General features: G+C 30.8%; 3 protein-coding genes across 3 annotated transcripts in view; 1 reads left to right on the top strand and 2 right to left on the bottom strand.

Moving 5' to 3' along the window:
- LOC111618610 (polyphosphoinositide phosphatase-like) overlaps positions 1–21,174 on the top strand; it is a 72,618-nt gene extending 51,444 nt beyond the window's left edge. The window contains exons 14-21 of the mRNA XM_023360166.1: positions 1,861–1,919; positions 3,884–4,050; positions 4,460–4,601; positions 6,269–6,327; positions 6,402–6,549; positions 12,801–13,053; positions 17,753–17,832; positions 21,081–21,174. Of these exons, the coding sequence (XP_023215934.1) occupies positions 1,861–1,919; positions 3,884–4,050; positions 4,460–4,601; positions 6,269–6,327; positions 6,402–6,549; positions 12,801–13,053; positions 17,753–17,832; positions 21,081–21,174 (1,002 nt within the window). The remainder of the gene's footprint in view (positions 1–1,860; positions 1,920–3,883; positions 4,051–4,459; positions 4,602–6,268; positions 6,328–6,401; positions 6,550–12,800; positions 13,054–17,752; positions 17,833–21,080) is intronic.
- A 1,999-nt stretch (positions 21,175–23,173) lies between these two features.
- On the bottom strand, positions 23,174–24,553 carry LOC111618609 (uncharacterized transmembrane protein DDB_G0289901-like; the record flags this gene model as incomplete). Its single annotated transcript, XM_023360165.1, has 2 exons — positions 23,174–23,692; positions 23,765–24,553. Coding segments are annotated over 2 exons (1,308 nt in total), but the record flags the coding sequence as incomplete, so codon positions are not given.
- A 2-nt stretch (positions 24,554–24,555) lies between these two features.
- Positions 24,556–27,551, bottom strand: LOC111618608 (protein RNA-directed DNA methylation 3-like; the record flags this gene model as incomplete). Its single annotated transcript, XM_023360163.1, has 4 exons — positions 27,515–27,551; positions 26,011–26,042; positions 25,066–25,558; positions 24,556–25,013 (listed from the first exon to the last, which is right to left on the bottom strand). Coding segments are annotated over exons 1-4 (1,020 nt in total), but the record flags the coding sequence as incomplete, so codon positions are not given.
- Between the last annotated feature and the right edge of the window lie 431 nt (positions 27,552–27,982).

Genomic DNA, 27,982 nt, shown 5'->3' with positions numbered 1-27,982 from the left:
AGAGTAGTTTTTGGTGCTTAATTTTTTATTATACAAAGTATATGTAGTTCCCTCAATTTTTGGGGCTAACCTTCTGATCTATAAAACTGTCCCTTGAAATTATATAGTGTTCTAGAATGTTATTTTTTACAATAATTATATGAAATCCAATTTAAAATCCTAACAAGCATACTTTGGTATAGCAATCATTTTGACTGTTGTCAGTGGATCTAGGTATACAGAAAGTCTTATGGTTCTAGTGTTAAAGGTAAGTTAATTTACTCAAAATCTAGCATAATGTTTTTTTATATATGATGTAGCAGTGGTGCACTCAGAAGGGGCCAAGGGGTTCTAGCAGCCCCAAAGGGAAAAACTAGTAAATCTTCCTAAAATTTTTTAGAAAAATTTTTAATTTTTATTTTTAAAATTAAGTTTCTAACACTGTGGAACAAAAGGTAGTGTTTTCATACACAAAAAATCCACATTCATGAAAGTAGAGATGAAATGTAGCCCAAAATGATGCTTTGTTCGGCAAAATCAAGTACTTTTTTTTATACACATTTAAAAACTTTTATAGCATTATAAGAAGCTATTATAGCTACAACGTAAGATAGTTTTACAGTTGTCTGAAATATTACACACTTACGTAATATTGGTTGCTGAATCTTTAAAATAATAAAAATGATGCAATTTGAAGTGAACACAGTGATTAAAACACTCATTTTTAGATGGAAAACTCAAATTTCTCATTTTTATCATTGTTTAATCAACATTAAAATGAGAAGTTTGAGTTTTCTCTGCAGTTCCAGGCTTCTAATATCATGGATATATTGACTTTTTGATGTGTGAAATCACAACTTTTTTCACATTGTAATTAGATGGCTCATAGATTTCTTTCTCCATTTTCATTTCATTTGTATCATGTCTTTGTTAAATAGGGTTTGTGCTGTTTATTATAATGCAGTTGTGGAGTTTAGTGAACTTTGTCTCTACATCTATTAATGATTACAGTTTTATTTTACTCTATTTTACTTGGTTTTTGTTACTTATTGACTTAACTAACATTTATTTTCTTACTATTAAATAAATATCTGTTAACTTTCATGTGTGCTTCTCTTATGTTGTATGTTGTAGGTTTACTTTTCTCATTTTGTATTAGTTACTCTTATATTGATAAATAATTGAATCAATACTCAGTTTATTTTATTTAGAATCATTGTTGGCTAGGTAAATAGGTGTTATGTAACTTTCTAATATTATTTTAATAACTTAAATAACGTGACTGGATTATGTGAGAATGAGGTACAAATTTTAACCATAAATAACAGAAAAGATTTTTCCTGTTTATGAAAGGTTTATTGGGAATGAGGTAAGCATGTAAATTGGAGTTACACTGTATATAGAAATTATTATTCAAATTTGTGAAATCAAATTGTTGAAAGCTGTTAACTTTCTATTTAAATTTGAATTTGCAACATTTTATCAGTTTCAACTTTACAGATTGTCTAAACAGATAGATAATTGAACATTACAGTGCTTAGATTCAAAAATTTCAATGTATATATGAAAAAAATCATTTAAGTACTTTTGAATCAACTGATTCATCTTCAGGAATATTTGAGAACTGAACAATGTCAATGGATTTTAAGAGTTTCTTCTTGAGATTGTGTAATTTTAGAACCATCATTGTCTCTAGTTAAGAGAGAGAACTAAAAACTCTACTCTATAGAAAAATGAAGCTATTGAATGATATATATTAGAATTTTGACTTCATTAAAACACTGTTTATATCATAGAATATTTTTTAAATGATGATAATGTTTTCATCGTTTTTATAATATGATATTGGAAATTATAGTTCTTTAAAATTTTATTAAACAGTTGTATGCCTTGGGAGTGTTGGAAAGTCCTTCACTTGAATTTGACACAGATGTTGTTAGGTAAGACACATATTTTTATATAATATTTTGAATATTTGTTTTTCATTTGATAGTTAAAAGTAAACTTTGTTACATCTCTAAAATAATTGATCTTTTTTAACGAAAAGGAATGTCCAAAGAATATTTCCATTAATTTGTTTTTATATGAATTTTTTTTAAAAATATGAATTGTAAGAATATTTTCACTTTCATAATCTGTTTGAAGTTAATAAACTTTAATATTTTTATTCAAACAGATCTTACAGTCTGCATTTCCGAGTAACAAATGGATAGTTAAAATTTGTTTGTATCAATTAAAAAAACAAAAAAATTGATGCAACCATGTTACTTTCTTGGTTCTGTTATCCAGAGGGAAAGTGTGGTGATTGGTCATAAATTGGCCCCCAAGATTTTTACATTCTTGCATTCGGAACCTTGAAATGTCGAGAAATGCAAAAAATTCAGAAGTTTTTCTGTACGTATGGATGTTAGTTTATGTGGGGGAGCACAATTTTGTTTATCCTGTTTGAAGCTTAATAACTCCCATGCTCTTTGTTGAAAATTTCCGAACTTTTGCAGGGCAGTTTGTGTATTAGGGGATTGATATTTAAATTTTGGCGGTGAAAGGTCGATGGGGTGGGGATAAATGGGGTCATGCATCATATCTTGAGTAGGGTTGGACTTAATGACGATTTTACTCATTATTAGCATTTACAATTTTTTTAAAATGCATCCTTACCCTCAGAATTAAACTTTTTGTAATAATTATACTTGTATTATACTTTGTATTATACAATAATTATACTTTTTTGTAATAATTATAATTTATAATAACCATTTCATAATAATTAAAAATATAAAAAGTTTTTAAATAAAATATCATAACAAATGATGCCTCACATGCAATTTTAAACATTGCTGGGAAAGTTAAGCATCTTATTGCTGGATTTTTGTCTGAAGATGTATTGAAAAAATTTCACTTCAAAAATTTCACTTTTGAAGAGTGAAATTTTCTAACTTTATTAAGGTTAGAAAATTTATTTGAAATATTGAAACTTATCACAAGTTTGTCAATCACTAAGTTTTGATGACACACTATGAAATTTTTGCCGGATTCTAATTGAAGAGCCATTCCAAATTGCATAATTGCTAGTTTTCACTCTTCAAAAGTGAAATTTTTGTTTGACGCTGTGTTAAAATTCTTACAGAAAATCAACACTTTTATTACTGAATCTGATTTAGGAAGAAATATTCTATCAAATGGTGCAAAAAAAAAAAAAAACTTCAGTTTTTGATTTGTTACTCCAAAATGAGGCTCATTAGATAAAAGCACTTTTAAATTAAAAATAAATTATGGAAACTGATCTGAAAGCGTTTTTAATGTTTTTTTTCAAAAGCATTTGTTTCTAACAACTTATGCATCATTAATGCATTTTTTAAACAATTCTGTTTCATAAAAATTTGGATTTAAATGTTAATTTTTAATCTGACCATATAGGAGGTCTAGAATGGTAGGCTGATAATTAAGACATCAGCTTTCCACTCTGAGAGACCCAAAATTGAATATGAATGAGTGATTGCAGGAATTTTTAGGATGGTCTAACCTCACATTCAGCCATCCCATTGTGAGCCTGGCAGAACCTGCAATGAGTATAGTTTAAAAAGATCTTCTTAGTGTCCACAGAGCAATCAAAAATGTGGAAAAAAAATCTGATTATATTCATATCCATGTTTTACTTCTGATAATTAATCCTGTCATAATCATGTATTTGAAGGTCTTATAAAAAATGATTAATTTTGAAAATATGCAATCATTTTTTTGTTTATACTGTGATTCATAATTTAGAAGATATTTGCATTGTTAAAAACATTAATCCTATAACTAAAAATTATTTGTTATTCAGTTAATAATAATCTTTTTATAAATGCAATAAATTTTATAAAAAATTACTATTATGTTACAACCATTCATTTTCTTTGTTTAGAATGTTAGAAGAATTATATGAAGATCATGGCGATACCTTAGCATTACAATACGGAGGATCCCAACTTGTCCATCGAATAAAAACATACAGAAAAATTGCACCTTTGTCATCGCATTCGAGAGATATTATGCAAACATTATCTCGATATTACAGTAATACTTTTTCAGGTAACCTTATAATTACTAAATAACTCCACTTATACAAAAAAAAAACAACGAACAATATTGCTTTAATTCAGAAAAGTCAATTAAAAATCTGAAAAGTTCAAGTACTTTCAATGTCAATGTTTATCATCAGGGACATTTGTGTAAAGAACTTCATTGTTCTGGAGTATAATATATAAAATAAAAAGAAAAACCATTTTTGTAATAATGATGGAACAAAAAATAAATTTAAAGTTAAAAAAACAAAAATGAAATGAAATTACTACATTACAACTGTCTGTGTGATTAAAAATATTTGAGCCCTTTACAAATTTTTTTTAAGATTACAATAGTATTTAAAAAATATATAAAATAACATTTTCTAAACTACTATTTAGCTATTAATTAATTAATGAAAATATTCCATTTTTAGATGCAGATAAACAAAATGCTATAAATCTTTATTTGGGAGTTTATAAAGCTGAACAAGAAAAATTGCCCATTTGGGAATTGACAACTGACAATTATTTACATAATTCTGTGGCATCCGGTCAGCTGATTTGCCATAGAAATTTGTAAGTACTAGTGTAGAGTTTTAATATAAATCTAATTTACTTTTATTAATTTTTATATTAATATCATATTTATGCAGTTTTCCAGCACAAAGTTGTTATATACTAATATTAATTATGTGGAATTTATAAATTCAAATACAAAAGTAAAAACATTTAACTAAATTTAAATATTTTATTTCAGTGTTTCTCAACGGGGGCGATATCGCCCCCATGTGGGCAATTTTCCATGTTGAGGGGGCGATTAGTGACAATTTATATTTTGGGGGCAAAAAACAATTTTCTGGGCGATATAGTAAAACATTATATTAAGAATAATTAGATATTTTATTCGTTATATCGTACAATAATTAAACAAATAACATTATACTAGTCACTAGTCTATTCAATGCAGTACGAATTTGGCATTAGCCTTGGCCCTCGGCATTGGAATTTTGAAGTGAAGGGGGCAATACTACATAACGGTTTTATTGAAGGGGGTGATACTACGTTGAAGGGGGCAATGGTTCGTTACAGGTTGAGAAACATTGTTTTATTTGAACCATCGTAACTATTTTTAATAATGTTTTTCTTTCAATGTTATTTCAATGTTTCAGTTTCTATAGTTACTTTATTTTTTTATTCAATATTTTACAGAATAATATAAATCTCTTTATTAAAATGGCATAATTATTAGATATAATTAGATATTTATGAAATATTTTATGTAGAGATTTAATTTTTATATAAAATAAATAAGCTATAAATTTATTTAGGATTTTATACAGTTGATAAAGGGTTTTTTTCTGTTTACTCATTTCAGTTTTTTATTCACTCTTGTCTTATTTTACATATTATTTGTGTTTCTTTATTAGACACTTTTGGGAATGTATGGAATCCATTTTTATTTAACTTCTAATTGATTTGAGATACAATTTTTTAATATGATTCATTATCTGAACTGTTCTATGAAGAGTTAGTATAAATTCCTATTATACAGAATGCTTCCAAAACAAAGGATTTGCTTAACTTTTCCAGCAACATTTGGTGGTGCCTTTTGTTATATTTTATTTAAAAACTTTTCATATAATTAATTATTATAAAATGGCAAAAAACTTAATTTTGAGTATAGGGATGAGCCTTGGATTTTTAAAGGTCTACACAAACAAGCAGTTTTATGTCAAAGAAACTCTTTTATTGTATGTAAATGATATTTAAAGCATAATGTATAGCATATAATGACTACAAGCTGTGCAAAGAAAGCTGTATGGGAACTTATTGCTAACATTATAATTAGGCTTTTTCATTTGTTTGGATGTTATTTGTGTTTTTGTTTGTTAATATGTTTGTCTTTTGCTTATTTGTAGCTAAGTTTTGTCATGGAATGTAGATTCACATTGTAATATTTAATTTTTTTCAAGTCTTAAGTGTTCTTAAATGTTTGTTTTTTTGAACTATCAGAATTTTATGTAAACATTCAGATTTTTAAAGTTTTTATTGTCTGTGATGATTAGCTAACTAGCTTGATAGTACTAATGCAATTTTAGTAGTAGTAAACTTTTTTGTACTCCTAAAAGCAGTGTAGAATTGTTTATATAAAGTAAATAATTTTCATTTATAAATACTGGATACTGGATGAAAAATTGTTTTCATTTGTAGTGTAGTAATAAAATACAAATATATTTTTATAGATACACACAATGGTGGAATAGTGATGTTGCAAAATGTTTACCGCAGGCACTTGAAGAAGGTATTTAAAATAATTTAATGAAATAAACAACACTCATAATTAATTTTTCATTAATTTCAAATGTGTTTTATTAGTTCAGAAGAGTCAAAACAAGTCAACTGTTGAACTGATTGAAGTTCATCCTACTGATGAAACAATTGATGGATTTTTCGAGCATTATCGACCATATGAAATGACTGTGATATCAGACTTATTCAGCTTTAATATTAGTCATTCTATAAGGTAATTGCCATCATCATAATGGTAATATTTATTTAAAACTTTCGAAATATTTTCAGTTGCATAATTTTATAATTTATATATAAATTTCACTGAAAAATGTCTTCCACTTCATAAAAGAATATTTTTTCAAATACTTTTAATATTTGTAGAAGTGTTATGATAGGCAAATTACATATAAAAGTTCACATTTAAATATTCATAATTAATATTTATAGTGGAAAAAAAGCCCTAAGTAGTTATATTGAATGTTAAAAATTTATAATTTTAATATTTTATTATATTATGACACTAATAATAATTTCTAATTGCTTTTATATCTAATAGTAAAAATTAGCATCATAAATGATGGTAGGGGTGATATTTACTTTTGCATCTAATTGAATTATTTAATTAATAATGTGGTATGGTTTTAAAATTTTTTGGCAATATTTAAAATGGAATGTTTGATATCAGTTTATTATTGAAGATATTTTGAGATTCTTTATTACATTTCACAGATTCCACTAAGAAATTTTATTTAAGTATATTTGTAGCTATGTGTCAGTTCTAACTTTCTAACCAAATTCTGCTTTTCACAATTCAAAATTTCTATGTTAAATGCATTTTATATAGTTATAATAAGATAATAAAGAAAGATAACTGTCTTTATTTACTTTAGAATAGATTGATTTTCTTTTTACACTTTCATTATTTTCTCAAATATCAAAGAAAATATTTTTGATCTAATTTGATTATGTAATAAATACTTCTATAAGCTCTGAATGCATTTTTAATATCTTAGAAAATTTATATATGTATGTAACATTACATTGGCCTGACTGACTACTGATTGACATGAAACTTTAGAATATAGCAGATTTTTTACAGAAAAATGAAATGCTATAATCAAAGGAAAACGTTGAGTATTATAAGAAAAATCTTAAATTTCAAAAAAGTAAAATATTTCTTGAATTATAAAAATATCAAAGTTTAATTCATAATACTTAAATAACAAACGACATGTGAACATTTAAGTGCCATCTATTTATTTTTAAAGGTATTTGGTGTTATTCACTTGTTCCAAGTTATTTTAAATTGTTACATTTATTTTCTTGTTGCAGTGTCCTTAATATACAGGAACTCCCTACTTAATGAGCTTTCAGACTTGCAAAAAATTTGACCATACGTCTAAAATTTAAATTTTGCACAGATCCTGAAGTTCTCTTGCCAGTTGTGAGGTAGCATCAAAGTCAGTCTTTGGCCAGTAATAAAATAACTAATGTTGATTTATTTCTATTGCATATTGTCATTTTTTATTTTTATTTTTGTTGTATATTCTGACATTCTGTTCCCATCCGTGAAGTGGTGTTGAAGTTGGTAATGTTGGAGTAACAGCATTTTTCACTATTGTTTGCAATTTTTATAAACTTTTACAATTAGTGTTTCAAAATGCATCCAAAATGTATTGTAATAATGAATCTAATGGTGGAGATAAATGCAAGAAGTATGGCTCTATGACCATGGAAACTAATCTTGAATGGTCAGGAACCCCACTGATGAGTTATTAGGTGCTTTAAGAACACTTACTGTAACTGAGCAGACTCACATCACTATACTTGATTTTATTTCATTATACCCTTCTATAAAAATACAACCTTGCTTTTGTGCGATTAGGGACCTTTTACTTTTTTCGCACAAAACCACAGCACACCATAAACAAATCTTGGAACTTGCCTATATTCTATGCTACAATTCCTTTCTCCATTTCAACAACAAAACGAACCGCCAAAGGCGCAGTGTACCTATGGGCAGCCCAATATTGGGCGATTTATGTGAGTTAGTGATTAGACAACTTGAACAGAGAATCATACCCGTTTATACCCAACATTTTTCTATATAAAATATATATCCAACGAGCATGTCTGCTAACTGTAGCAAGAGCCTACAGAACAGCATCTACCAACGCACTCCAGGTACTGGCAAACTTACCTCCCTTAGACCTCAAAATCCTGGAAACATACTGGAAGTTTCACCTTAGTAGAAATCCTAGTGGCCTCCTTAAAGAAATTGACCTTCCTATAAGTATTAAAAACATAGCCAAGTATATCATTAAACACAATATAGACTACACCCACAAGTACTACAAACTACACCCTGCCTGCAGCCAGCATCCTATATACAATATCCACATGGCTACCCAAGAAAATCAACCACAGTTCAAAATCTTTACGGATGGATCAAAGACACCAGAGGGCGTAGGGTGTTCTGTGGTTATCATTGGACCAAATGAACGAAACATTTGGCAGATGAGTGGAAAACTGGAAGGACATTGTACAGTCAACCAAGCCGAGAGCCTTGCAATACTCAAGGCTCTCCAGTATGTAGACACTCATTTTAACGATAAAAATAAAACTTATGTGGAAATTCTTAGTGACAGCAAGACAGCCTTACTGCAAGTCCACAAATTAAACACAAAACTGAACATCATTGCACAAACAGTAACACTTCTCCAGTGCCTATCTGTGAAAGGTTTTAAGGTTTCTTTTACATGGGTTAGGGGGCCACTCTGGCATTGGGGAAAATGAGAGGGCTGACCTTCTTGCAAAGAAGGCAGCACGATTATCAACAGAACCAGTGTTTCGGGAGCTCCCCAGCTGTTGGCTTCATGGGGAACTTAAAAAACTTACTATTTCGGACTGGCAAGCCAGATGGAACAGCGAATCTACAGGAAGAACTTTTCATGATTTCCTGTCTGACATTGCAAGTAGACAAAGGATGGACTACTTCACCCCCGATTTCCACCTATCCCAAATCCTTACGGGGCATGGGAATTTCCGTGCCTACTTAAGAAGATTTCTCCACAAAGGAGACGGAATATGTGACTGTGGTTCGGGGGAAGACGAAGATCCCCACCACATAATCTTCAGATGCCCCAAGTTTAAGACACTAAGAAAGACCCTCACCGAAACTTTGTACAGGTGTAGCCTCCATTGGCCCTGTGCTCCAAAAGACTTTTTCATGAGTAAGCAGACAGTAAACGCTTTAAAAAATTTCATCATGGGCACCGGGATCACGGTACCTTCGTTCTAGGATTCTCTAGCATCCTAGCTGTCAGCTTCACTCGGAACACACATTGTAACCTGGGCGAACTGGCTATTTGGTGATTCCAGTCTTGTTACCACTCCCACTGGGTCCTGGCCATGTTGGCCATCGGGGGACTCTTGTGTTGTGTTGTATACCGTATTATGGCCAAGTTGGCCATCTGGGGTTCTTTGCATTGTTGCTCCCCATTGTAACCTGGCCGAGTTGGCTGTCAGGGGACTTTTCATGTTTATTTTATTATTATTTATTTTTTTTTTCATGTGTAACTTTGTGCTTTTGTACTCCAGCACATTCCGGGTTGGTATTTTCAGCAGCTTGTGTCGGTTGCCCACGTGCATAGCTGTCAATTGCTCGCGTTCCCTGTCTCCGTAGAGGCAGTTCCATGTGCAGGCTTATTTTCTGTATATATTTTGACCATACTGTTATCTGTGGACTATGCCCCATGTGTTGTAACTAAAGTATACTCAATAAATGGAACGTGATGGCACCATGTTTCTCACTTCACACTTTCCTATCATTCCTTACTTTTCTTCCCTCTTCTCACTTCCTCTAAAACTTTTCGTCCTTCCTATTCAAAGGCTATGCCATAAGGTTTGGCCTTCTAACACTTTTAAACATATCATATCATATATCATATATAAAAGATATGTTGATGACATATTTATTTTATGGAAAACCAAGCCCAATATAAACCATTTCATCAGTTCAATGAACAATAATCCATGTGGCTTCTGTATCAAACTGGACCAGATAAGCAATTCAACTGCAAACTTCCTGGACAGCAATCTGCAATTAGGTGGCAATTGGATAGCAACTAAGGTCCATTACAAGTCATGCTACTCCCCATTATTCATTCTAGCCATTTCAGCTGACCCCTTCGCATACAAGAGGGCGGTGTTCCGGGCCTTAACTAAAAGAGCATTCACGCACCATTCAAGGTTTGAAGACACATTATCTGAATTACATCACATCCAGAACATAGTCACCCAACATGGCTATGGTCCAAAATTAATTTATAACATGTCATATGCCTACTCTTCACATGTAAATCCCAGTGACAACATTGCTATGCACACTCACGATTCAGATAACACTTGGTCCCTAGCGGTTTCATCCTCAAATTTATTTACAGAGAAATTGCGGCATATACAAACAAAAAGGTTGCATACAAGAGGCCTTGTACTAATCTTGACATTATAGAACTAAGTGCATTAAGTGAAAACTACCACATTTGAAATGCCAGCTACTAAGCAGTAGTGAGTAGGTAAATGAACTTAATGTATTTTATTAAGTACATTAAAGGATCAAACACTAGTAATACCTAGTTATTCTGTGTGCAAGTGTGCTTTTTAGGTTAGTTTTTGACTTGTGATGAAACCTCGGGAACATAGCCTATTCATAAGTAGACACAGAAATTCAGGTGCTTCTCTATGTATTTATACATATTATAAATAGAACTCCAAAAATAAAACTTAAATTGACTAGTCATAAAAATTTTTGTCACAATTGCTTTGTAAAAATATTTTTTTCTTGAAGTTTTAAATGATTTTAGTGTAAAATATTAAGATAACAGAACAAAAATAAGAGTCTTTAATTCTTATTATAGTTTGCTTATCTTTTCCTTTGTGTGTGTTTAAAACATAAGCATTTAACATTTATAATTTCTCAAGTAATGGAATTGTATATTAAAGAACAAATTCTTTATTTTTTTATTATTATTACAAAAGGTGGTGACTCTAGGATAAGTCTTCTCCATACAACAAACCCCAGTAAACAAATACAGTGAAACAGGCAACATTTAAATACAAAAGATTTTGATTGCAAACTATTGCTTTTTCATTAATTGGTTTAAAGTTCTAATGAAGGATCATTTGTGTGTGTGTCATTATTGAATCCCCCTGTGAATAATTAATGATGACTTTACTTTTCTGCAAGATTCATTAGACTAAAACTTTATTTATATTAACAGTTATGATTTTAATCTGTTTTGAGAGAATGGAAATCTGCCTTTATTTCTCATCACTCTTTCAAAATCATTTGCATGTTTAAATCTTCCATAAATCTTTGAACTCGTACCTTTTTTTGTCAATTTAATGTAATTTTTTCTTTGTATGAATAATAATAATAAGTGTATGAAATATTGAGACAGCTTTAACAACTCAATTCATTTTTACTAATCTTTTTTATTAAGTGTTTTTATTCCATTGTCTAGACTAGCCCTTTTAATTTCATTGTCTTTAAACTAGTTTTAAGAAACTAATAAATGAAGGAATTACATTTTATGCATCAAATTCACAATTAATAGATGCACAGTCTTGCATTAATTCAAACATTACACCTATACTCCATCACACTAATTTTATTAATGTTAACATTTTCAATCCTATTTTAGGGTTGTCTTTAGGTTATTTAATAAGTGTGAAAGTCTTTAAATAGGGTTGAAAACAGTAGCATTAATAAAATTAGTCTACCAGAGTAAAGATTTATTGCGTGAATATCACATTATGCAAAACGTTCAGTAAATAATTGTAATGAAAGATATCGGTTGAATTACTGGATTAGTTTTAAACTTTTGTCTAGAAAAATTTAATAATAATACATTTTGAATATATTATTGTAAATAGAAACCTTAATTATGCATTTTATCATATATTGGATTCTATCCTGATTAAAATTAATAATTCTTACTAATATTAATTGCAGTTCTTTAGTTTACAAATTTCTGTTCACTAAGATAATGTAATAATAATTACATTAGAATTGCATTAAAGATAATAATTTTACAATAATATTATATTGGGTATAAATATAATAATATAATAAAATTTGGCATTATATTTAAGTGTATATTTTAAAAGTAAAAATTTAAATGTGTCTTAAATATAAGATATCAATTTATAAAAAAATAAAAATAAGTATAAATTTTATGCTTTAATTAACTTTTATAAACTGTTCAGTAACACAAAATGGCATGGCATAATTACCATTAAATATACATTTTTAAATATTAGTGTTTTCAATAATTTTTATGTAAACTCATTGATAAAAATGTCTGTTATTTTAAAATAATTTTTTTCATTAAAGAAATTTGTGAATATAAATTGATAGTATTAAATGAAATTTTAGATATGATAGAAGTTAAAATATTTTATTTATTTATTTTTATTTAGAGATTTCATGCCAAATTTTGCAACTGATTATAGTCCATTTTCTGTACGTGTAAGACCTGGTAAAAGGCGTGAATCCATGGGAACTGACAAACCTCCAAATCCTTCGGTGACTGGGATATCATCATCAGCATCTGCATCGAGTGGAACAAGTGAAACAGAAAGTGGAGAATCTAGTGATGAAGATTATCATTTTATACGCGACAATGAAAATTCTTCTTCCAGTGACAGCAGTGCTAAGTTGACTTCATTTCAAGTGAGCATATTTTAAATTTAAAATATTTTGATATTGAGCTCTTTAAATTGAGTATACAAACTTTTAAAATGTCTCAAGAACAAATTAAACTAAAAAAACTAACATTGTTTTACAACACTAACGACTGTAGTTGTTGTTGTTATTTTTTTTTAACTTAATAATCCAGAACTGAATATCTGGCTTCAGTTTATCTTTTGAGCTATGTAGAACAAATCTTGTGATTTGAGATGTTCTGAAGATGAGAGTTAACTTTCTAAATCTTATATAATCAATCAATCAAATCAAACTTTACTTCAATAAGAATTTTTTTTGTTACAGGGGTTTTATATATCATAATAGTATAGAATAAAACTATTTAATTTTATATATAATAGGACCAACAACCTAGGTTTAAATAATGTTGACAAACTACTTGCTGTGTCAACATAAACACTAATTTTCTTTAACAAATTTAACAATTTAACAACATAAATTTAACAACTAATTTTCTTTAACAAATTTTAAAAAATAATTATACAAACTAAATATTATTTTTAAGCTTTACTTTATGAAAACACAGAAGGTGCATTTGATTCTCATCTTTAAAGTTTCCAATTTATTTAAATTATAATGCAGATGTAACTCATAACTGCCTTTACATGAACAGAATAAATGTAAAGATAAGTCATCAAAGATGCATAATTATATGACATTTATGACATTGACATAATTATGACATAATTATGTCAATGTCATAAATGTCATATAATTGACATAATTGACAATATGACATATGACATAATTATGACATTGGCCCTTTTAGAAAATCATACACACACACACAAATTATTTCTCTGAAAAACACTTTGATTTTCTGGCTTTTAAATAATTTTTATAAACTCTTGTTATCCAAATATGATTTCAATGCTTGTTCTGAATCCACGTTTCAAAACCAGTTTAAGCTTTGCTGTTTTCTTAATTTATAATAGTAACACTTGAAATCAAACCACTGTTGTTTAAATCATGGATTTTTAACACCCTGTAAACTTATAAAGCTAAGTACTAAACAGAGTAGTCAAATATGAATAATTATCTAATGAATTATTACCATATACCCTCAGTTTAAATTACCCCTCAGATTTGAATAAACCTCCATGGCAGTCTCATTTAAGAAAATAAATCCACAGTACTTGAATAAACCCACAAGGGTTTCAAATTACATTTTCTAAGCTATGGATTTTATAAACAACCTATTCAGAATTATAATTGTATAAAGAATTGGATCACATTTCTTGTTGTGTGTTAATTTTTAGAATAATTGTTTTTTCATTTAATGACCTATGTGGCCACTCACACCAATGTGCACAAATACTAATCTTGAAAAAATAAACCCAAAACAAACCCACAAATTAATATAGCCTCAAGACTTGAATAAACCTGTACTCTCAACAAATTTAAAAAACAGGTCCACAGCAGGTCTATTTGAGTATGTACAGTATCATTTTTTTTTGCAATCACTTCCACTGAATCTCTTTAAATTCCATTCAAAAACTTGATTATTAATGATTATTTTACTCTTTAAACAGACAATTATTATATTTATTACTTATAAACAGTTCTAGATGAATTGGATAATGACTTGGCTCATCTATATTCAGAACCTGCATTCTGGCACATCAATTTAGCAAAAACTTACAATACAGAACATAGTCTACAATTGATTTTTCAGAGTAGGAATGAAAAGTAAATTCCATTGGTGAATCTCCTGTTATTCTCCCATTGAGTATAAACAGATTATTTTCATGAAAAAACTTGATTTGTTTCAACACAAAAAAAACCTTTTTAATATCCCAGTATGAACAAATTTAAACAAAATGAATGTTTTCGACCATATGATAAAGACCAAGTTTATGGTCGAAAACGTTCGTTTTGTTTAAATTTGTTCATACTGGGATATTAAAAAGGTTTTTTTGTGTTGATTTATCTTCCCAGGAGTTGTGCGAGAGGTTGCTTGATTTGTTTCAATTTTTCTGTATTAATGTTTTCGTCTTTTGAACTTCTGTCATTATTAATAACAGAATTGTTACTCTTAAGTCCATAGTTTCATCAATTTGAGCATTAAAATCTCCAAAGACTACCTAGAAGCTGGTTATGATTAACTATTGAGTTATCAATTTTTTGTATTTCACTTAAACAGAACTCTCTACTCACCGACACAGGACAATAAACCATAAAAATTTCCATCTAACTCTTTCTAGAAATGTAAAAAAAAACATGTAATGGTCATATTCTAACTCCATACAATTTTCTTCTTTTAATAGTCATCAAAGCTTTTGCAATACCAATAATTTCCATTAGTTTTTTAGCAGAGAACTGTAGAGTTTATTTTGCAACATTGAATACTCCAACAACTAAGCCACTTTATCATATCATGTGCTGTAACTTATCAACTTTTAGTAAATCATAGCTAGTAGTAGATGGTAGATAGAATGATAGATGGTGGAGTGGTTAAGGTGGCAGCAGCATACTGCTTTGGGTACCTAGGATCAAATCTGAATGGATCAAAAACCCCAGGAATTTTTTTGGTATGGTCTGTCCAGATATACCAAGCTTCATCTTCACCACCCAGCTGCCCCATTGTGGGTCTGGCCAAACCCATAATGAGATTGCTAAAGAAGAGACTCTCTTAGTGCCCACAGGACAGGAAGAGTTAAAAAAAAAAAAAAACTTCAAGTAAACATTTAATACCACCACCTAAAATACAGTAGTCTTCTTTGCTGGTATGATGTTAAATGTTTATCTAAATTCTAATAAATATTTAACCCAATTAAAAGTAGGATCTATCAATAATTCTCTTCTGTTATAATTATTTTCATCATTTTGTTGTTCTCTGTTAGAGTTACACGAATTACTTTTCATATTTCCATTAACTCTACTTGTCCTTACAGATTTTGAGTAAAAAGTAATCCATCACAATAACTTGGTTTGTATTTAGATTATATGAAAACATCTGTTTATTCTTCATAAAATAATTTTTAAGATATGCTCGATTTTCACTCAACTTTTCTTTACACACTGTTGGGAGTAATTTCTGTCTACACAACCTTAATCTTTTACACATATCTGCTATAAGTATTGTTGATAAAAACTCTCCCTCCCTCAGTCCAGTTAATTTTTTTTTACAAAAGCACACTCAAAATTGCATTTTGGAGTATTTGGACTTCACTGAAAATTTTACTATTGACTTGATGTCTTTAGTTAGATTAACAATACTGTCTACCAAGAAATTTGTAAACTCTAGCATTGATTTTATGAATTGAACTAATTCAGTTAAATAATTTGATGAAGTAAAAGGATATTACAATATTTTTATAAAAAATGTTTATTATTCTATCTAGCTCAAATTCTAATATATCGTTTACTTAATTGTAGTACTTGGACATAATTTCCATATTATCTAACCATTTAGATAAGTTTTTTAATTCTTCACAAACAATTCATTTTGATCTCTTAATGACTGAATTTCAATTGAATTGATTTTATTTCTACATTTAAATGTGGAAATTATTGTGTATTAATTTAGACAATGACTTTAGAGAGTATTCAACCTTTGGCTCACCTCCTGTCTTCTTTTCTCACATAGAGGTAAAACAATCCTTTCAACTGTCTTGGTTATTTAATCTTTGAAAAAAAAATCAATTCTTTATAGATTCCATATCTGACATTTCTATCTTTTCCATCAATTTTTTCTGATGTTTATTTAGTCTACCTTGTCCCCTTCTTTGCATATTGGAAGATACCAAATATGCAACCAACTTCACAGAGGCTATTCAGTTCTGTTCCATCTTGAATTAGTAACATTTTAATTAATTTTAAACTTAAGTCATAAGTGGATTATCAACACGAGTCAACTCTTATTTAATATTTCCGTGTCAAAATATTGACTTTTGCATCCCATCTCATCACAAAAAGCTGCCAACACAATGACATCTAGTAACTCCCCAAATGCTATGTATAAATAAATTTTTTTTTTATTACAGTTGTTCATTAAATCAATTAACTTTTAATTTTGATAGTATTCTTTCTACTATTTTTATATGAATTATTCCACAACAAGCTACTTAATTCAACTAAAATATGATGCAATCAAAATTAACAAAAAAAAATATCAGTTTAGTAAACAAGTGAAGATCAGTTTTATATATAGAATTTTTGATGATATTAATTGAAATTTGTTTTAAATATGTTGAAATCTTATAGATATTGCTACTACAATTTCATAACACTGTGTTGTGATAAAACTACAATTAAACTTTGGAACATTTTGAAAAATATGATTAGAAATCATTTGACATGTTCAATTATTATTGTATACTGGCACAATGAAGTGACTTTTCTTCAGTCTTTCAATCTTTATTCAGTCTAACTGAATAAAGATTGAAACTTGCCTAGTGTTGAAGAAAAGTCACTTCATTGTGCCAGTATACAATACATAAATACAACATGGTTTCGACAACAACAATGTTCAATTATTAATAAAATTACTATTGATGATTTCACTTTATTTTTTTTAAATTAATGCTTGAGAGGAAAAAAGATTATCATATTTATTAATGTTTTTGATTTAGAATAAAAACAAAATATTTGTTTCAATTTATTATTTAGAGCTAATAATAAATTGTGAATAAATTTCAAACATGCAATTTTTTTTTATTTATAGTCACTGTTTCCTACTATGAAAGAAACTTATGGAACAGAAATTTGCAAACCATCTGATCCAAACATGAATCTCTACAAACAGTAAGAGTTTTTTTTTACTACTTATTTAAGTTTTATTTAATTCTATCAGGAAAAATGTATGATATAGACAAAAGAAAATTGGAAATATATAAGAAAATTGAGAGAGTTCTGATTAAACTATAATATTTTAAATTTAGATTAGTATCATTATATTAATATTGATATATTACCCTATAAATGTTATTGAATTACACTTTTAATAGTATATTTATTAGGAAAGTTATATTTAAACTCAAATATTATTTCATGTTATGTTTTGTTGTAAAGTTTAAACAATGCTAAAATTTTTTAAGGTGATTTTTGGGTGATCTTGTGTTTAAAGAATTAAATTTTGCCTACTGTTAAAGGTGCATTGATTAATTTTGTCATGTAACCACAGTGGCTAGTTTATCCTTCTTTATCTTTGAATAAAAATTTGTATTTAAAATATGCGATTATATTTGAATTAAATTTCTTAATTGTTAGCAAAATTGATGGTGATAAATAAATAAGATGCTAATACAAAACAATATTTCAAACTCCAAAATAAAATTTTTAATGTAAAGAATACTGATTCGTGATTTCAATTAAAACTTTTCTTATAAATAATATAAATACATGGTACTGCTTTGGAGATGAGCTAAAATAAACTCTGAGTGTGTGTGTGTATTTTGGAATGCAATGCATAAAAAATTTTAGAACAGTTAAATTTCTATGCTGTTTCTTGCATTCATTGTTAATTATTTTAAATTTCTTTCCTATGAGCAAAGTTTTACGTTAACTTTTGTAAAAACATGGTTAGTATCTTTAATCAATTCATAAGTATTCTGGAACACAAAAGTGAACAAAAGGTGACTTTATTCAATGGACTTTGCCATCAGTTTTAATTAATTGTTTTTATAATTTCTATACAACTTATCACTTATTTTAGTATTGTGTGTACCAATGATGTGCCGTGACATTTGATGATAGGGAAGCTGTGTTTCTGTAAAAAGCCGATTTCCATGGGCATTCAGTTAATTGCACATCAGTGATGGTCTAGGGTCCATTTGTATTCATTTGTTCAATAAGACAGTAAAAACCGTAGACTTCTCTAAATGCAATTTTAATATTACAATTACATTCTGAATCGCTAGCCACGATATAAGGGCTAAAATTATAAATAAAATAAAAACTTACTTGGTGAAATAAAATGTGTGGTGCATATACATACCTAGTACAAAATATTCTTCAATTGTATGAATATATCAATACTTTTAAAGAAAATTATAATTAAATATGGCTTTGTAAAGAAACGTACATAAAAATAACATAAAATATTCTTTACTTTTTAAATCTTAAAACAATCCACTTAGTCAAATAGCTCCCTACAAGTGGCTAATGGATGGAATCAGAGACGGTCCTGGTAGGTGTGCAGTGCATGCATGCATGCATGCAGGTTGCGAAATTTTGAGGGTGCCGATACTGGTCAATGTCAAATGCCTTTTTTGTCGCATCACTAGTATGTCTGAAAGGATGCGACAGGGTTGTTGTACATTTTAAACGTTTCTCACCATAGCTATAAAAATCTAAATATGTTAACTTAATAGATTGTCCGTGATTTGTTTTCTAACTAATTCATTTTAAGACCAGGTGTTGTCCACGGAAATTTCCAAAATTTAAACTTTTCGGTCACTCTCGTTGAACTGAAAAAATTTCTACCTTTTTTATCTAATATTACAAAGAAATCAGTCCCCACTGTACTCTGCTAGAGATTGGTTTGTTTAAGCTTTTGTTTAAGTAAAATTTCAGCTCTCAGCAGGATATTATTTTGTTCCTAATTCTCTAATCTCTTAATTATTTAACTACTTAAGTAGAAATAAGTTGAAATCAGTTACTTTGTACTTGAATATTTGTAGTCTTGGGAAAAAAGTGGAAAGACAAATTTTTATGACAACAGATACATAAATAAAAAATTTAAGGAAAATAAATTCTAGAGCTTTTTCTGCCCCTTGTGCATCTCTCTCATTCATTAAATTTAATTGTAAATGATGCTACCAAAGTAACAGTTAAATTTTTAACATTGTACTAGAATTGTACACGTTTTTTTCTACATTTCCTTATGGATGGATGGGACATACGAACTCATAATATCACTGGTTTAACATTGAAATCCATAAGTAATATAAGATGGGAGAGCAGAATAAAAATATAAAATATTTTAATGGATTTTTTTAAACTCCTGTCAACTATACAGAATTATCATAAAAACATACCAGTAAACTCCTATCAGTTGGGTTAAGTTATAAATCTACTCATGATTCACATAATGGGGGGAGGGCAGCCAAATATCTAGCATGCAGGCTGTCCTGTATTTGACAATACAGCGCTTCCATTCTGCCACTGATATTCGAATATACAATAACAATCTTATTGTTTTTTCACATGTAGTATAGAAATTTGTAATAAGATACATAATGCAGTTATAATAAAATATTAATTTTAATTAATTCAAAGTNATATGGGTGCACAGAAATCTTGGCAACCTTGTTTTTTTTATCTTGGATATCGGTTTGATACCTTGATTGCTGCTTCTATCTTTTCTTACTTGATTTCCCTGTATCAAGTGACTTTACCCACAGTGAGCAGGAAGGACAAAGATATTTATAAAGCATACGTACAAAGGGGAAAGGTTGGTGCGAATTATCCTTCTCGTAGGAACATCATTCTTTATCATGAATATGCAGCTGTTAAGTAATGAAATTTGACATTTTATTTATTTTGGTAACCACGTATCAGTTTGTGAGTAAATTTAACCAATTTATAAATGTTAATAAAGAAAAGCTGAAAATTTTGGATGTATAAAAGTTTTAAACTAAGTAAATATAAAAGCATTTAATTTATAAATTGCGTTTTTATTAAATTTGTAAACTTAAGTGCAAAGTAGTACTGTACATGGTTCACTTAAAATTTGGTGCATTTACAACAAGGTGGGATACAGGCAACATCTGGTGCACAAGTGGTGACTAACATACAATACAATTATAATTATTCAATAGTTTTATCAAGATAGTCATAACATAACAAAGATATTTTGTTTTTTAAAGATATAATTGTGCCATCCTTTGTCAATTTTAATTAATTCAAAGTATGTTAAAATATGAAAATAATTGCACAATATTGATTTATATTTTAGAAAATACAAGGGAAGCGGCACACCACTGGTATATACATTTTTGTATGACTATTTTATCATAGTTTATTAATTGTAATAATTCTGTGATAAACAGGTACAGTAATTTGGGAAAAATTGCTGGTGTATATGGTTTTGAGTTGAACAGTAATGAACTGCCTAAAAGACTGAGTAAATCAGTGAATTTGTAAGTTTTTTTTATCTCTATTTATGTAATGAAATATATAAAAAGTCTTNCTAGGTCAGTCTGCAAGCAATATTTGCATAAAATGCACTCCTTTGTACAAGTCAGTTCAGTATACAAAAATACATCATTTGTACAATCTCTTCATTTTATGTTTAGTCACCTTGTATGAAATCCAAAGTAAGAAACTTTTGGATTATAACTTGAATAAATTGCTTGAGTGACAAAACAAGATGAGGACCAAATATTAATTGTAGCAATATATGGATCTTATGAATTTTCATTAAAACAAACCTAAACATTTTGGAAATTTGTTTCTGGACACTCAAAGGAGGAATATTACCTGCTTTTATAATTATATAAGATTGTACCAGACTATCTAACGTGGCAGCTTTGTTTTCAACCAACTTTCATTTAATGCAAGCTCCCTCTATAAGTCTGAGCCATACTACATTCACAGGAAATGCTATAACCCATTAAAGTGTTTAGAAACCTTTTTAAAAGATTCAATTCACATGAAAGCCGACTAGTAGTTGTGTGCATCACTTTGATGTCTTTTTAAAGAGAAGTGTGATTGAATTGATTGCTAATGAGCTGCTGTACTCATCTCATCTATGGTAAGTTCTCGAGTATTGACAGATACACTATCTAGACTACACCCTTGAATCATCTCATGGACATGAGCTGTGACTATACAGATCATTTTTATACAATCTAACAATCAACGATTTGCAAGACATTGAATCTTATTAGCTTGCACATAATATATGATTCATATATTATTATTAACATTTAGTATTAAATTTTATTAATACATGCATCAATAAATCTGTATTTTATAAGATAAAAATTATAATTCTGTATTGATTAGGTGGAGCAATATAGCTGTTTTGTATGCAAAAACACAAATTTTTAAAATTGTTTCTGGCATTTGAATTATCATCTCAGTGAATTTTGACCTTAACATAAGCAGTTGTTACATACTTGGGATTATTTTTTAAGCTCAAACAATGTAAATTATAGTTAAAAAAATTTTAGTAGTTGCTTTTGAGGTTATGCTCGAATGTGACAAAATTAATGGATTAACCTAAACCTACTTCATCTGACTATGAACTGATGAAATAGATTAAGATCTTCATATGAAAGGTGTGGAAGTGCAAAAGCAGAGCGAATTGCAAAGTGAACTTCCATTTGTAATGAAAACCTGGTGGTGGCCTTAGTCACCTAGTGACATAATTTTAGGCAAATTTTATTTGCAATTTCTACAGGAATTTTTATATAAAATTTCTGAAAACTGCATTTGTTTGAGTAGTAAAAATTCATATTCAAATTAATCTTGAACTTTTTATTTTTTTTCTCTTGACTTTTGGATAATGCTGCAATTTTATAAGATTAAAAATTTGCTTTAAATTAATGCAAATTACCAAAACTACAATTTGTACTTTAATTTTCAAGTTAGTGTCAGATAGTACAAAACTCAAGTTACTTATTAACCTACATACTATTACCAAACTAAAATTGACTTCCACCGAAATCAGAATGGGGCAAAATTCAAATTTTGATCAACTTTTTATAAATGGACAAAAGTACAGATGACTGGAGATCCAGTCCGTAGATTTGTGTACAATTGAGAGCCACCCATTAGAGAAAAATGGGCACTTTTAGGTTAGAAAATTGATGTATTGAGTTTGAATGAAAATAAAAGCTAGATTAATAATTGAAAAAAAAAAACATATTTATTGAAAAAAAAACAGCGACGTGGAACAGCAAAAACAGATTTGAGCAAAGAATTCTCTACAGAGTGAGTACGGGAGAAAACATCACATTTAAACAAGCTTTGGTCTGCTCTTGGATCTTTGGAATGCAGACCAAATGGTCTTCTATAATAATCACTGGCATATGGATATGTTTTGTATATACACAACGTATATTATATGGGTGCACAGAAATCTTGGCAACCTTGTTTTTTTTATCTTGGATATCGGTTGATACCTTGATTGCTGCTTCTATCTTTTCTTACTTGATTTCCCCCAGAATTTATCATCCTTTCCAGAATCGCTTCCCGTTGTGAAATGTTGTTGGAAGAACGTTGTGCTGACTGCCCCGCTGGCACTTCCTTTCTGATCCTTCGATTTCCAACTTTTGCTTCCTTTCGATCTGCCGTGATTTATCCTACTTTCGTTAGTGACTTCTAACCAACTGGAAGTTGACGTACCTCCTTCGTTTTTCCAAGATCCGTTTCCTCCTCCTCCTCCTCCTCCTCCATCTTTTCTGTTATCTTTATTGGATTTCCAACTTCCGCCTCGTCCTCCATCTTTAGTCCAACTGTCGTCCGATCTGCTTCCTTCGCTTGCTGAACCTTGATCGTCTTCGTACAGATTTGCGTTCAGTTGGTAGTAATTTGGGGTATCTTCGCATTTAAACTTGTTCCACCAATCGCAGACGAAATATTTCTGATTGAAAATCGTTCCGACTGGGCAGAGGAAAGAATCTAAGCGTCCGTCGGCTTGACAAATATGAAACACCTGAAAAATCAAAGTGAAATTATAATTTTGCAAAGAATGATACTTTCGAATTCGATTTAAAGAAAATCTTACTTGACATCGTGCTTCTACGTCTCCGTAATAACCCGGATATTGGTGCTGTTGGCAATCGAAGTCCGTTTTTGGTATGGTATCGAAATTAGGATAATCTTGTCCCGCTTCTCCTGGTATAGCGCTTCCCCATCCTTCGGAAGAATCGTCCTCTTGATCGCTGCCAGCTGCTTCGTTTCCGATATCGTTCCAAGACTTCCCAACGTCTTTGCCTTTATGAGAATTTGTAGCTCCTCTAGAGGAATCGCTCCGTCCAGATGCTTGTGCCCCATTTGATTGCCAACTAGTCGTTGCTGCTGCTCCTCCTCCTCCTCGTTTCCAACTGCTGTCGTTTGAAGTGCCTGATTTAACTCTTCTTCCGCTTTCGTCTCCGCTCGAATGCCAAACGGTTACTCTTCCGTTACCTTTCTTCTGCTTTCTTCCGTTACTAGATCCAGTTTTCCATCTTCCTTCATTTCGACTTCTGCCTCCTTGTTTCCAACTATTTTCGTTCCTGCTTCCGCTTCCTTGTTTCCAACTTCCTTCGCTCTTATCTCCTCCTTGTTGCTTCCAATCGGCCTGCGCATCGCTAGCTCCTGCTTGTTTCCAGCTGTCCCGAGAATCGCTGCCTCTCCCTTGTTTCCAACTGTCTTCATTTTTACTTCTTCCATCTTGTTTCCAACTTCTCCCACCTCCGTTTGCAGCTGTCTGTTTCCAACCGTTGCTGCTTCCTCTTGCTGCATTTTGTTTCCAACCTCTTCCCTTATTCTTTCCATTTACTGCACCTTGCTTCCATCCTCCTCCTCCTCTTCCCGTATCTTGTTTCCAACTTCCTCCATTTCCATCCGAATCTCCTTGTTTCCAACTCTGCCCACTTTCGCTGGCGAATCCTTGCTTCGAACCGTCATCTCCGTTTGTATCCCCCTGCCTCCATCCTCCGTTTTTTCGTTTTCGTCCTTTACTCCAGCTGCTTCCCGCGCTTTCGTCTTGCTTCCAAGCTTGTCCGCTTCCTTTCGAACTACCACCACTTCCCGAAGCCTTCCAATCTTGGCCATTGTTATCGTCGAAGGACATCTGATGCCAAGCGATGCTACTTCCGCCTTTGTTGTTTTGCCACTTCGAACTGCTTCCCGACGAAGTGATTTTCGTTTTACTTCTTTCTTGACTGCCTCCATCTCTACCATTCGATTTCCAGCTCGATCTTCCGTTCGATGTTTGTTTTCCTTCATTTTTTCTCCAGCCGCTTTCACTTTTTCCATTTCTTCCGCTTCCTCTGGCAGCACCATCCGAATCTTTCCATCCGTTCGATTGACCGTATCCATCACCCGATGGTTTCCAATCTGTTCCGCTCTCCGAACGATCTCCTCCATCCCAACTTTTATCATCTTTATCCGATCCCGATTTATCATCCGTATCCCATCCATCGTTTCCTTCCTCTTTCCAGCCATCGTTTTTATCGTCTTTATTCCAACTGCCTCCGCCGCCGCTGCTACTACCACTACCACCACCACCACCACCACTACTACTACTACTACTACTACCGCTGCTGCTGCTTTCGAACCAAGACTTGACTACTCCCACTTGTTTGTTTCCTGTAGCAGAATCGTGACCTCCTTTATCTTTATCACCCGCTTGATTTGCGTCGTCTTGCCACCAATCTTCGTCCGTTCCTCCTTCGGACTTCTTGTCTTCCGTCTGGTGCCAACTTTCGCTCGTCGCGCCCGATTTTCGAGTTTTACTTGATTCTTGCCATTGCCAATTATTTCCGTTTTTATCACTCGACCACCCCCGAGATTTGGCATCTGCGCTTCGCTTGACCTACAAAAAAAAGCAAAGTTTTAAGCACCCACAACACAAAAGAATGCATATTAAAGTGACACACGGTTACACTTTATTTTATCCTTTCGCAAAATGAATTTTAACCCTTTTGAATTTCGTTATAACTATTTCAACAATGGCTTCCAATGATGATGTATAGATTAAGTTACAGTTACTCCAGTTACTAAGTAATTTGCTATAGTTTACTACGTAACAATCATCGAAGTGGGTCAACGAATGTTAATATTTCTCTACTTTCTAGAATATTGTTATTGGGATTTACCCAGTTAGCTCGAAGGGAAATTAAATATAGTTTCTCCGGTATCCACTTGAGAAACTAAACTAGAATTTTAAAAATTTGATAAATCTAGTTTCATTCTATTGTTCGTTTCGACCCGATGCGTTTGGACGAAAGGTGCTATTAAATTTCTATACGAGAGACGATTGCTTACCTTGTCAAGTTCTGCATTGGCCAGACACAATCCTATAAAGAGGGGAAAAAATATATAAAAATTTTTTAATATTTCCATAGAAAAATAATTAGTTTTAATGAATAATTTAATTTTATACCACACTATTTGCATAAAGATGCAGAAAAGCAACTTACCGATAGATTGGAGGTTAAAAATCCATTGTAATTTGCCACCGCTGTGGAAAATTACTAAAGGGGTTGCCCTTTTTATATTATCATGATCAGGATGTTAAATACGTTTATTCAACTTATAAAATTACTTAGTCAATTGAATATTCGCCTGAACGTTTTAAACATATTTCCGTATTTTTGAGCAGGGAAAGTCCCCCCCAATAGTCACGTGCATGGATATAAGTGCTGCGCGATGGCATGTTTTCCTCGTCTTATTTACGTATTTTTCTTTGTATTTTCGTCTTTTATTGCTAAAATTAAGCGAGTAGAAGACGAATACATCGTAAAATAGAAGCAATTTGTAGGAGTCGAGTAGTGAACCCGAACAAAAAAATATGTAAAACTTCAAAATGGCCATTATAAACTTTTTATATACTTTGTTTCCTAATGGAATGGCGCATCGATAAAATCGAACGACCTGACATTTAATGGCAGAAGAAAGGAGTAGATAGAAATCTTCAATTGACAAATTAGGTTAATGCTACGAGAATTAAGTGGTTAAAAATAACTTGCAGACGGTAAGCGTACCTTGTAACGACTTTTCTTATTGGTCTTTCTCTTCCACGAATGTTTTGTCTTTACATTTACGATTGTTTTTGGTATAAAATCGCGTGGCATCTCGTAATTTAAATGATTAAAACCACAAATTATTTAAACGAAAACCTGACACGATCGATCATCGTATAAATTGGGCCGATCGACCAGTTTGTCACCTCACAACAACGGCCATTTTTATTAAAAAAAAAAAAAAGTTAGTTGTTCGGAGGTTTGACTCTTCTGTCTGTTACTGTTTGTAAATGTATACATTTTAAATGGAAATTTCATTTTTCACCATGTTTCCCCAATTTTTAATGCAGATTTGTAGAATGGACAACTCGAACCGTAGACTCGTAAAAAGGGAGAATTTAAATTAGAATTTCTAACTAAATACTTGGAACCCTGCTTCAGGCGCACCCATGCCACTTCCAGCAGCGACGAGGGAGTGCAACGAGCGAGATGTATGTAGGAAGTTCTCGTCTTGGGTAATCCCAGTTGAGGTTTCTATAATACTATTAGTATGGTCACTCGGGGATGTGAAGAGCAGCCACGTCACAAAGTTTCGATGGATATATAAAGTTTAAATTATACGAATAGAATTAACTCGCGGTGAGCAGATGGGAAGGAAGTAGCTAACCGAATACATGATAAAATAATAATAATAATAATAAAAAGCAGAATTATGGGAAATATTTCGAGGACATTTTCTATCTGTTACGATTTTAAAGGAAATGGCGAATAGGCGCCGTAACAATGAAAGGAAAAAAGTTACTCACCCACGACGAAGACCGTTTTCCATCCAAGGCTCCACATCTATCATTAGAAAAAAAGGGATGACATTATTAAGGAGGACGGAACTAGAGTCACTTATAGAATTGATGCAAAGTTTATGGGAACAGATTTAAAATGGACGTTTATCACACGTTCTAGACAATAGCGACGATTAAAATATTTTATATATTTAATTAGATTTTAATCTAGATTGCTTCATAACGAAATCTTTATAGAGGAGGAGGAGGTCAGACCCGAAAGGTGGCGAGTTGCCACCTTTCGGGTCTGACCTCCTCCTCCTCCTTTCGGGTGGCGAGTTGCCACCTTTCGGGACCTCCTCCTCTATTAATATTTGATGTGTTTTATTATTTAGAAAAACCTTTTTTCTAAATAATAAAACACATCAAATATTAATTCCTGTATAACTAATACGTAACATAACCTATTAAATGAAAAATATAATTAATACGTAA

This window comes from Centruroides sculpturatus, unplaced genomic scaffold (genome assembly GCF_000671375.1).
Source record: "Centruroides sculpturatus isolate CEXI.00-Female unplaced genomic scaffold, Cexi_2.0 scaffold94, whole genome shotgun sequence".
Lineage (NCBI taxonomy): Eukaryota > Metazoa > Arthropoda > Arachnida > Scorpiones > Buthidae > Centruroides > Centruroides sculpturatus.
The sequence above is the reverse complement of the archived record's forward strand: the minus strand, read 5'-3'. Positions and strand labels throughout refer to the sequence as shown.